The following is a 12,500-nucleotide window of genomic DNA, read 5'->3' as shown; positions in this document are numbered from 1 at the left end:
CGCAAAGGTGCGGCACGGGTCGCGTTTCCACCACGAACAGTGGGCGTAATCCGTACTGAGCCTTATTGAGCCTTACTCGCCTCGCAGTACTCCTCTGGTGGGGTACTGAGACGCTGGAAAGGATGCCAGCCTCTTCGAGCTACACACGCCGTCCGTCGATAGGTCGACAGAATCACACTTCCATGCGAGAGGGGGATGATAGCAAACTAACACATTACCCGCCAGGTATTTCTGGCGAAAGCTTCGTTTATGGAAGAAAATGATGTGCAAAAGCTTGCCGTCCTTCTTGGACAACCTACATTGTTGCTCTTTGTTCATTGTGTACGTTCTTCTTTTTTCCTTGGATTTATTAGCAGGCTAAACTGTGTCGGGCTGCTATGAGATCACGATGCTTACGTAGCTGCCGCGGCTATCGCCTTACGGCTTAAACCCGGCCCTACGAAAAGGGTTTTGTCGGCAGTGGAAACACGAGCCGTAACTGAGCTGGGCTATATTGCGCCCTCACTACTGGGCTGAGGGGTGCTGGGTCCGAAGCGTATCCGCCGGTGGAAAAGCACAATAATGAAACTTCGATTCCAGGGGATGCTGTTGTGTCGTGCATACTTAGTCATAATCTTGGCCCTTGACAGAAATCTGACACCTAACAACGTCCCCTTAATTCTCTCTTTATTGCATTGCTTTAATACCTGTCATATGGTGGTGGATGAAAAGCGGTCCAGATAAACAGGCCCATCATAACTAATGGACGGTGTATGGTTAAGGGGTTTGCAAAACAAACCATTTTGCACAAACAGAGCTTATGCATAGAACACTGAGCAGGCACATTTCATGAACAAGTGTAATGTTACTTAGTCAAACAAAGAAAACTAAATCATTCCTGACACACACACGCACACGCAAAAACCCACAGGGAGAAGACAAGGGACTCTCTCTCTCTCTCTCTCTCTCTCTCTCTCTCTCTCTCTCTCTCTCTCTCTCTCTCTCTCTCTCTCTCTCTCTCTCTCTCTCTCTCTCTCTCTCTCTCTCTCTCTCTCTCTCTCTCTCCGTCTCTCTCTTCTTATCTAACCCTCTCTCCTGCTTGCTGAGCCTACCAATCACCCCATTGCTATGTGTCATGGGGGTTTCTCTGCATGCACTCATGTGTCTAGACTTGATTCACCATCAACCTGCTTCTGTCATCTGCTGCTGACACATCTCTGGTCCCACCCATGTGTCAATCATTCACACACCCCGTCAGCCACTGCAACGTCATGAAAGCATCGAGGCAGCCATTGGCTGTTGCTGCGCATGCTTGCTTATGTTTTTGTGTGTGTGTGTGTGTGTGTGCGTGTGTGTGTGTGTGTGTGTGTGTGTGTGTGTGTGTGTGTGTGTGTGTGTGTGTGTGTGTGTGTGTGTGTGTGTGTGTGTGTGTGTGTGTGTGTGTGTGTGTGTGTGTAAATTGATGTCCTCTTTATATAACTTTGGCCTTATATAGCATTTATTTACATATAATCCACACTCAAAAATTTCAAAATGCATCCTTTTCACTGCCGGCTGGTTTGGTTTAGTGAACAGGAGAAGGCTGTATTAGCAAATAGGCTATTTTCAGTGTAATAATTATGATGCCTTAGTTCACTCTACATTTCTTTAGTCGTTTCACAGACACTTTAACCCTACTGACTAATAGTGAATTCAGATAAAGTTCTTTAGGCAGTAATATGCAGTTAACTCAAGAATACCTACAGGTAGGCTTCAGACATTTGGGATCAGCCCTCCTGCCTTCTGGCTGAGTGGAATATCTTAGCCATGATATTATCGTGTCTCCCACATTCACTCTCAACGATCCTTGCCCTCCTCGTGCCTCTTCTACTCCTTTTCTATCTCCTTCAATTTCTTTTTCTTTTTTTCTCTATCTTCTTCGTGTCCATCGGCTCCTCCTCCTCCCCTTCCTCTTCTCACCCTTCTCCTCTTCCTCATCTTCCTCCTTTCAACAATCCCTTCTTCCTCCTCCTCCCCCCCTCCCCCTCCTCTTCCTCCTCCTCCTCCTCCCCCCTCTCCAGATGAGTTCATGTAGCAGCCGGGCTCTGACCATCCTGTCCACGGTGTTCGGGGCGTGTGGGCTCCTGCTTGTGGGCGTGGCCGTGTCCACTGACTACTGGCTGATCATGGTGGAGGGCGTCATCCTACAGCAGAACCAGAGCATGGAGGTGAAGATGGCCCTGCACTCGGGCCTCTGGAGGGTCTGCTTCGTGGCAGGTGAGGGGGACTCTGCGTGGGTGCATGGATTGATGGATGGATGGATGGATGGATGGATGGATGGATGGATGGATGGATGGATGGATGGATGGATGGATGGATGGATGGATGGATGGATGGATGGATGGATGGATGGATGGATGGATGGGCTGGTGGATGGATGGGTTGGTGGATCTATAGATTGGTTGATGTATGGGTAAGTGGATGAATGGATTGGTGGATGTATACGTTGGTGGATGAATGGAATGTCGATGAATGGAATGTGGATGTATAGATTAGTGGAAGAATGGGTGGGTGCATGTATAAATTGGTTGATGGATGGGTACGTAAAACTCTGCTGTTTTGATTGATGGACTGAGATGTTTCTCATGTGACTGTATGGACTGTATCGGTCCACCATTTGCCCATTGGTGATGCCTCACTTGAGGCTGATCCGTATGTGATTGTTACTTCTTTAAGAACAGTTAAAAGGCAACATAGCAAACGGATCTTCAAGTTTCAGGATGTGTTTAGTGTCCACGCCAACATTATGATATACTACTAAACTTTTACGACTTCCAAGTTAACCGAGGTTTTAACATCCCACTGCCTTCAGGAGCGGAGAACGGCCGGTGTGTGGCCTCTGAGTACTTCACCGAGCCAGAGATAGAAATTACCACTGAGAATACTGCAAATATACTCAGTAAGTACCGGAGGAGGCCTTTGTATTATTTATATTATACCATACTGTACTACATTATACAATACTTTATTACACTATCATATTCTAAATAATTCATTTAATTTGTAGTATTTATACTTTACTATACTATACTACAATATGATATTCTATATTATTCATTCCATTTTTATTATTCCTACCATACTACACTATACTATACTATACTACACTATACTATACTATACTATACTACACTGCACTATACCATAATATACTATACTATGATACGCTATATCATTCATTTCATTTGTATTATTTATACTATACTGTACTTTACTATAATATGATACACTATATCATTGATTAAAATTGTATTATTTATAATTTGCTATAAAATAGTATACTGCACTGCACTATATTACACTATCATACACAATGTTATTAATTTCATTTGTATTATTTGTCCTATAGTACACCATGATATTCTTTAATTCCAACGTCCTTACATGCTGTTCTGATGTCCGGTGCAGAGATGGTCCGCACAGCCACGCCCTTCCCCATGGTGTCCCTGCTGTTCGTCTTCACGGCGTTCGTCATCAGTAACATCGGACACATCCGGCCCCAGCGCACCATCCTGGCCTTCGTCTCCGGGATCTTCTTCATCCTCTCCGGTGGGGGGCCTCAGCATATAAATATATCACACGTCACATCCACCTCCTCACTGTGATAGACGGCAACGGCCTCGCGTGTCCCTGAGTGCCTCAGGGCAGAGCCGGCTGTCAATGACCGCTACACTGAAGCTTTGTGACGTCAAGGTAGAGAACGGGAGCAGAGAGAGGAAGTGAGCTGTACACTCTGTGACGGCAAGGTTAAGATGGGGTCAGGTTAGGATGGGGTTAGGTTAGGATGGGGTTAGGTTAGGATGGGGTTAGGTTAGGACAGGGTTAGGTTAAGACGGGGTTAGGCTAGGATGGGGTTAGGTTAAGATGGGGTTAGGTTAGGACAGGGTTAGGTTAAGACGGGGTTGGGCTAGGATGGGGTTAGGTTAAGATGGGGTTAGGTTAGGACGGGGTTAGTATAGGATGGGGTTAGGATTAGGGGATTTTTTTTTTTTGGATTGGATACACAATGTCCGATGATGGTACATTTGGCCACTCAGTCTGAAGACATGTAGTTACCGTTTTTGAACAGAAGATGGCAGCACTGTTGTCAAGTATTGCAGGTAAAGATTAAACTCGAAAACACAGCATAAATGGGGCATTTGGCCTTAAAAAGCAATCATTTCATGAGTATGTTATGTCATATTTAAAATAAATGTGGTACATCGGTAAGCTTTAAAGAATAGCTGCAATGACAACATTTACATGCTTCTGACAGATTATGGATGATGTCAAAATAATTGCGTCTGATGAGCAATGAAATGTATATTTGCTCTTCTTGAAAAGTAGTCAATATACATTTTTAAGTATTTTGATGAATTTGACCGATAAATATTCAAGTTGTAAAATATTCTACTGGCCCAGAAACTGCCCTCCAAAAATTCTGCAATTACTGCTCAGTGTCCCTCACTCGTCTGTCTCTATTTATAGTCATATCCGCCTTTTCACAAGCCCCCATTTTCCTCTTCTCCTTGATAATCTTCCTCATTTCACTCCATGCATTTTCTCCCTGGCCTGCCAATCAGAGCCATGGGGTTGTAGTCGTGTGTGTCTTCCGTTCCTACAACTATCAGCATGATTGAGGTCTTTAATATTCTAGTTGTGGTTGAGGTCTGGCTGGGTGCTCCATGTTATGTTTAACGTGATGGAACAGAAGCAAACTCCCTCAGGGTTTAACACACATGACATGGTTTAAAACACACACGCTAAACCAGAGTGTATCAGCCACACAATTTGGGTCTATTAATAATAATAATAATAATAAATTAAATTTATGTAGCGCTTAATATGGTACTCTAAGACGCTTATTCTATTAATATTCTATACTATTCTAACTTAAGGTAAGAGGCTATCTTTTGAATCTTTACAGTGACTGAATTGTGATGATAGAACTGATTTATGTGCATAAGATGACTGTGTACGACTATGTGTGTGCATGTCCTTTCCGGGTTCGGCATACTGCATGGTTATGAAGGCCTTGTGGTTGGTTTTGGTCTTAGTGAAGCAACCTAGCCTTGGAGTTGGAGTGATTGTTTACGTGCATGTCAGAGAGAAAGCGCACTTGAGAGAGAGCGCACCTGCCGTGGTGATGTTTGGCTTGTTGGTAAAAAATGTTGTCAGCATCTGCCGTGGTTAGACGAATGTGCTTTGTGTATGTGTTCAATGATGTATCTGTCTGATCATATTTGCTGTAGATGAATGGTTAAATAGTCACATGATCGATCATACTGCAGGCTCATTCATTTGCAAGAGCTCTGATTGTGTGCCATTCTCCGATAGGCTATACCTGGCTCCTAGCCAATTATTGTTGTGTTTGCATTGTAATGAACAACTTTGCCTCTCCTTGTTATTAAACAACGTGCATTCAAACAACTTTGGCCAATGCAGCCTTCTATGTCAGTACTGATATAGGAGGCTGCATTGGCTAAAGTGTTGCATTACGAATAGGCTACTATAGCATATCAGATTATCGAAAATTGTTGTGTACGTGTGTGTGTTGTCATGTTGGCTATAGACTGATTGCTTGCATCCATGAAATATTGTAATGTTATAGGCCTACTGCATATTGAGAAAATTTAGATCGGTATTGCGCAACAATCAGGGGATGAGGACCCCCCCGAATATTGACGAGTATTTCGCACACTGTTTAACACAGAATTACACACAGGGTTTAACACACCCAGAGACAGGGCCTAACATACACACACCACATGTGCCAGCGTAGCAGTTTTTTACGATTACATGGACACTAAAATCAAAAGTATCCCACAATTTTCAAACGATTACACTCAAGAAGCAAAACCTTGGACTCGATGTGCACCACTATAAGCACAATGTCAGCCTCACACTTTTTGCAAAACAATACACACAGTGATTTGCAAAACACTAAACACACTTGCATACATTAGAAACATTCGTATATCAAGATGACACTTCCTTGCAATTCCAAAGCACTGACTGTCAAATGACCACACTTATGAGCCAGCCATCTGTTACGCAAACACATGCTTGCTTAATTTTAGACACACCAATCAGGTTCAAGCACTATAAAAATGCAGCAGGTAAGTTCACCTGCCTTTACCGTAACCAAAATGGAAGGAGTCTGAAGAAGAGTGAGGGTGAGAGGGGGAATCCACAGAGAAGAAGAAGGAGATAGAGGAAGAGGAAGAGGCGGAGGCTGTATGTAGAGGTGGAGGAGGAGGGGGAGGAAGAGGAAGACCTGAAGCAGGAGAAGAAGAGGATGCAATTTCTCACTCTCTCTCTCTCTCTCTCTCTCTCTCCATGCAACTTGCGTGCAAATACATACACAGGACCAAATTTATCAAATTAAATTCACGCAACACTAGTCGACCATGTCCTGAGGGGGGCTGGAATAAGAGTTCAGCCAGATCTTAGCAGATATACAGCAGCATCTGTCATAAGGACGTTTCGACGGCTGTGTACTTCATAAACAGTACTTTAATCACTGAGTAGTATTCGAAGCGCGTTTGTTTCATATGGTGACAAAATATGGTTTTGATAAATTTGTGTATGGTCTTGACAAGAGTGTTTCATTTTGCAAAGGGTCTGAGGTGTTCTGCTGATTGTGTGTGTGTTTGTGCCCTGTTTTGAAAATCGTGCTTAAGCAATTGAAAAAAAACTAAGCCAACACCTTGTTGCTTATTTAACAAGCAACAAGGTGTTGGTGAAATTCTTCGCAAGTTCTTGGTGATATTTCTCTCAAAATATCTCTTGCTATCTCTCTGTTCTTACCATCCCTTTCTATCCCTCTGTTCATACCATCTCTTTATATCCCTCTGTTCATACCATCTCTTTCTGTCTCTCTGTATCTCTGTTCATAACATCTCTTACTCTCTAATTGTAATATATATCAGAAGTTGCACAGTATTTTTTGATGAATGTGTCCTTTGTCTTTTGTTCAGCACATCTAATATTTACCTCACATCCACTCCTCTGTTTGTTCGAGTTTCATGTTTCGGTCCTGCGCTTCACTTTCTCATATCAATAATAATGTTTCTCATATCAATAATAATGTTTCTCATGTCAATAATAATGTTCCTCATATCAATAATAATGCAGGTTTACGCTACTACAGCATAGTTTACTTTTTGCATCATTTATTTGTTTTGCAAGTGTGTGTGTGTGTGTGTGTTAGTGGGTTTGTGTGTCTGCGCATGCATGCGTGCATGTGTGGGAGTATTCAGCTGTTTACTTATTTAGATGCAGATGCTCTGTGTCGCGCTACATGACTGACAGCTGCAGGGATGCTGTGTCGTTGTGACGCGGGTCAGCCCGTCATGTATAAGGGAGGACCACTTTACGGCCCGTTTCACAGAGCTGAAAATATGCATACGCCAGAGAAGGCCCCACATTTTGAATACAGAACCGTGTGGTTTTGATGATGGACAGCTTCAGTTTCAGGTCTTGCTCGTGAAGTGAGGCTCGTCTCAGTTCTGAAGCCCTGATTCGGTTTAGTATTCACTGTGTCAATTGTGTGTTTTAATACCCTCCCGCTGTCTTTTAAATACCATCTGAACTTTAATCCACATGCCCATGCAAACACATACACACACACACACACACACACACACACACACACACACACACACACACACACACACACACACACACACTTCAAGTACCATCAGCTGCCGATGGTATACTCCAATCAAAGTACATATACATATATGCACTTTGATAAATAAATCTACAGGGACTCCGCAAGATTAGTTGCTGAACGATAAATAGTTTTCTCACGTGTGGCCCTTTCTGTGTGCTTGTGTTTCTGTATGTGTTCTGTATCTGTGTGTGTGTGTGTGTGTGTGTGTGTGTGTGTGTGTGTGTGTGTGTGTGTGTGTGTGTGTGTGTGTGTGTGTGTGTGTGTGTGTGTGTGTGTGTGTGTGTGTGTGTGTGTGTGTGTGTGTGTGTGTGTGTGTGTGCGTGCGTGTGTGTGTGTGTGTGTGTCTCTGTGTGCGTGTGCGTGTGTCCCACAGGCCTCAGCCTGGTGGTGGGTCTTGTGCTCTACATCTCCAGCATCAACGACGAGGTGATGAACCGCCCGCGGGAGCCCGAGCAGTTCTTCCACTACCACTATGGCTGGTCCTTCGCCTTCGCCGCCTCCTCCTTCCTCCTCAAGGAGGTCAGTGTGTGTGTGTGTGTGTGTGTGTGCGATCCCTCCTTTCACACTGCTCTCCCCGCCCAACCCGCCCGGTGCTTGTTGTCCACAGACATGTGACAAACTTTTTCCTTAATTCTCTACTCTTGTCTTATTTCCTATTCCCCCCCGATTTATTGTCTTATATATATTTATACGGGTTGGTTATATATTTTCCTGTTTAAATTTCATTTACCTCATATTCCTCACGTGCCTTCTCTCTCAACACTCTCCCTCTCTCTCTCTCTCTCTCTCTCTCTCTCTCTCTCTCTCTCTCTCTCTCTCTCTCTCTCTCTCTCTCTCTCTCTCTCTCTCCCTCCAGGGGGCCGGGGTCATGTCCGTCTACCTGTTCATGAAGCGCTACGCCGAGGAGGAGATGTACCGCCCCCACCCCGCCCTCTACCGCCCCCGCCTGTCCGACAGCAGCGACTACAGCGGGCAGTTCCTACACCCAGAGTCCTCCTGGCCCCCGCCCAAGAGCAGAGCGCGCAGCGGCTCTGAGGTCTCCAGTGACATCTCCATCCAGCTCAACCAGGCTCATGGTCACGGCGGTGGAGGAGGAGGTCACGGCGGTGGAGGAGGAGGTCACGGCGGTGGAGGAGGAGGTCACGGCGGTGGAGGAGGAGGTCATGGTGGTGAAGGAGGAGGTCATGGTGGTGGTGGTGGTGGAAATCATGCAGGTGGAGGTCATGGCGGTGGAGGTCATGGCGTTGGAGGTCATGCCGGTGGAGGAGGTGGCGGGGGTGGGGGTGGAGGTCACGCCGGCGGAGGTGGAGGTCACTCCGGTGGAGGTCACTCCGGTGGAGGTCAAGCCGGAGGTGGAGGTCATGGCGGTGGAGGTCACACCGGAGGTGGAGGTCACGCCGGAGGTGGAGGTGGCGGGGGTGGAGGTGGTGGTGGGGGGCAGAACTCTGGATCTTCCTCCTACCAGATGCCGTCCCACGCCACCCACAGCCTGCCCCGCTCGCACTCCTCCCACCCCCCCGCCCAGCCCCTCCCCATGGCCAGGCCCCCCTCCCCCGTGCCACCCCCCCACTACCACGCACACATGCACATGAGCGCCTCCCCATGTTAGGGGGGAGAAGCACACTCCCTCTCCCACCCCCTCCCCCTCGCCATGGACACGTTTGGAATAAGTGCAAGAGGAGGTGGAGTACCGAGGTGGAGGTGGGGTGGTGGACTATGTGGGGGGGGGGGGCTGGAGGGGGTGGAGGGGATGGAGGGGATGGAGGAGGTGACAGAGGTTGTGATGGTGGAGGAGAATGTGGAATGTTACGTTTAAACAGTACCAACTAGACAGGGGGGAAGAATGAGAAGGCAATGAGTGGCTGTGTTAGGGAGGGCCAAGAAAGTAAAGAAAGGATCAGAGGAAGTTAGGGAATTCATTATTAGAAATAAGGGGAAGAAACTGCAGAGTTAGGTGGTGAGAAAGAGGGAAAGAGAGTTTGTGTGTATATCTGAGTTTGTGTGTGTGTATGTGTGTGTGTGTGTGTGCGTCTGTGAGCGTGTGTGTGTGTTTGAATGTGTGTGAGTGCATGTGTGTATGCATGCATGTGTGTGCATGCTTGTGTGCGTGAGTGTGTGCGTGCGTGGGTGTGCATCTGTGTGTGTGTGTCTGTGTGTGAGTTTGTTTTGGACAGAAAGATGCAGTGCGACAGCGGGAACGGGGGGCGGCAGTGTTATTCACTGCAGTGCTGCAGAGGAGAAAAGGGAAGCATTGGTATGCACTCTGAAATGTACGCTGTGAAACACTGTCTCAAAGTGAGAGCAGGGACTGGATTATGCACATAGTTTTATACGTTCCGCAATTCAACATGGTCCATGAAAAAAGACACACTACCCTACAACCTACAAAGAGTGGTGTGCTCCGATACATGACCCAATCCCACCGTCTTTCTTACATCACCAGTACAATTTCATACTTCATAACAATTGTTATAAGTGATAGAAGAATCATTTCAGATTAAATAGAGTTATGATAAATATAAGAATTATATCTGTGAATTTCATCATAATTTATATATATACAGTGTATATGTATATATATGTACAGTGTATATGTATGCGTATATATGCATATATATATATTTATATATATATGTATTTATATTTATATTGGAGGAACTGTGTATGTAATATCATATGGAGAATACAACTTTATCTCTTACATATTTGTTAGGGCAAATTATTTCTACCTTGTTGTACATAGTATTGCGTTTGGATTTGTTTGGGGTATTGATGTTAAAATCAACTTATGAATGAAGCTTTGGCACAAATTGACTCGGTCAGATCATGGATTACCTGGTCCGACCCATTCTGCTTTCGATTAAAACTCTGCGGCAAGCATTCCCTCCACCCCACTAAACTCCCCCCTACTCTGGGTGGACAGCCATAACTGACTGATCATTGAACAAGTTTAAATATACAGTAAACTATACTAACGCATAATGATTTAGGAATTTACCGCCCTTTAGTGGCCACCGACCTGTAGATCTCTCATCCATGGGTCTGCCATGTTTGATACCTTGTCATGCTCCATTTTCTCCTCACTCACCTGCAGCATGTGCAAACCGCTGGTGCGACACCAATGACTTGGATGGGTGCCTCCGACTCTCCAGGGGGATCGGTAATTTTCAGTGAAAGGAAAAAAAGCTAACAAAAACAAAAACAAACAGAGCTAGTCATTTGTAGAATGTCATTTTAATGGATTCACTAGAGAGATTGTTGTGGGACATTTTTAAATTACGCTTATCTGATTTTGTACTTATGTTGAAATCTTATATGATCAAGATATATTATGAATCTGTAGTTACTGATTAAAATACTGTAATATTTTTGGTTCTTTTTTCTTTTTTTTCAGTTTAGAAAATGGGTCAAAATGGTTGTTACCCTTTTTAATTGCGATTGGTGGATAATAACATATATTGCACCTATATGCCCTTTAAAATTGATTATTTCTGAAGGTATTTCTGAACTAGCCTTGCTATTGTATTATTTGTATGCATATATTGCAGCAGAACCATATTAGTATATAAACAACTGGAAATAAACAGAAATCCTCAAGCAATATCATATATTAGGAGATAACATTTTCATGCATAATAAATTTAAGACAATTTGATTTCCAGAAACCAGTTGGTGGTATATCAGTAAATCTCATTGAAGATAGTAGTGTGACTGTGATGCATATGACTTTATTCTATTTTCAAGATGACATTGAAGAAGGCAATGAACTCAGAATCCACCCCAAATACAAAATGTATGTGGTTCCTGAATACTCATTAGTAAGAAATGTATCTCAATCTGTTATAAATTACTAATAAGACAATTAGATAAGGATTCATAAGACTAGTAGTGATAAACAAATTATCTAAAACAATTATAATGCTTTATTAACACTTAATAGAGCTTCTGTTCATGATTAGTTCAAATAGTTAGAAAGCATTAGTTAGGTATTTTGTGTGAGCTTATCTAAAGTTAGCACAATCTTTGCCTTACTAAGCATTTACAAAAAACGTACAGTATAAAGGCTGGAAACGCCTCCAGTACCATTGGAACATTAACCGTCCATTTCTCACATAATTTTCACATTGCATTCTCATCTAAGAGTCTTAACTTAAGCATTAAAATCATAAGGATGACATGTGGATTGTAATGTTAATTATAACCAGATGACAAACAGCGTCTCGGTGGAGAGAGCTGGGTTCAAGTCCCCCAAGGTTAGTATCGTATGGATGAGCGAATAACTGTGCATATGAATGCAGAGGAGTGGATGGATGGATGGGTGAGTCATAATTATTGATGGTTTGTGTTGTTAGATCTGCCATGCATGCATTTACAATTAGTTAGTCCGAAAAATAACATAATTCAATACAGCCATCCTCATCATTCTAATTAACTTATCTAATGCTTTGAATCTGAACTATTTATTGCAGCACTATTAAGGGTTTACAAAGGATATTAACACTTTGTAGTAAATCATTAACTTATACCAATGCTCAATGCTTTATAAATGATGAATCTTCTAGTTTCATCTAAATAATGAACTCACTATTTACTTCTACTGTAACTGTGTCCACTGAGGTGGACCAATGCTGGACAGCCTCATAGTTAAAAGGTGTGTAGTAAACCTTGTTCTCCAGCCGAACTGTGACTATGCACATGCTCTCACCCTGCATTGCATGGATGCTACCTAGGCTTTACCCTTATAGCCACCAGAGCCCAATAGGGAGTATTGATTCAGCGCATCTGTGTGCTTGTGTGTGTGTGTGTGTGTGTGTGTGTGTGTGTG

General features: G+C 43.9%; 1 protein-coding gene across 1 annotated transcript in view; it reads left to right on the top strand.

Moving 5' to 3' along the window:
- The window catches only part of cacng7b (calcium channel, voltage-dependent, gamma subunit 7b), a 15,522-nt gene extending 3,741 nt beyond the window's left edge, over positions 1–11,781 (top strand). Inside the window, exons 2-7 of the mRNA XM_030370791.1 lie at positions 2,040–2,235; positions 2,831–2,917; positions 3,427–3,567; positions 8,049–8,194; positions 8,532–8,781; positions 9,100–11,781. Coding sequence (XP_030226651.1) covers positions 2,040–2,235; positions 2,831–2,917; positions 3,427–3,567; positions 8,049–8,194; positions 8,532–8,781; positions 9,100–9,284 — 1,005 coding nt within the window. The 3' untranslated portion in view covers positions 9,285–11,781. The remainder of the gene's footprint in view (positions 1–2,039; positions 2,236–2,830; positions 2,918–3,426; positions 3,568–8,048; positions 8,195–8,531; positions 8,782–9,099) is intronic.
- Positions 11,782–12,500: the final 719 nt, after the last annotated feature.

The sequence above is a fragment of the Gadus morhua genome, chromosome 11 (assembly GCF_902167405.1).
Source record: "Gadus morhua chromosome 11, gadMor3.0, whole genome shotgun sequence".
Taxonomy (NCBI): Eukaryota; Metazoa; Chordata; class Actinopteri; order Gadiformes; family Gadidae; genus Gadus; species Gadus morhua.
This window is presented reverse-complemented; position numbering and strand designations above follow the sequence as displayed.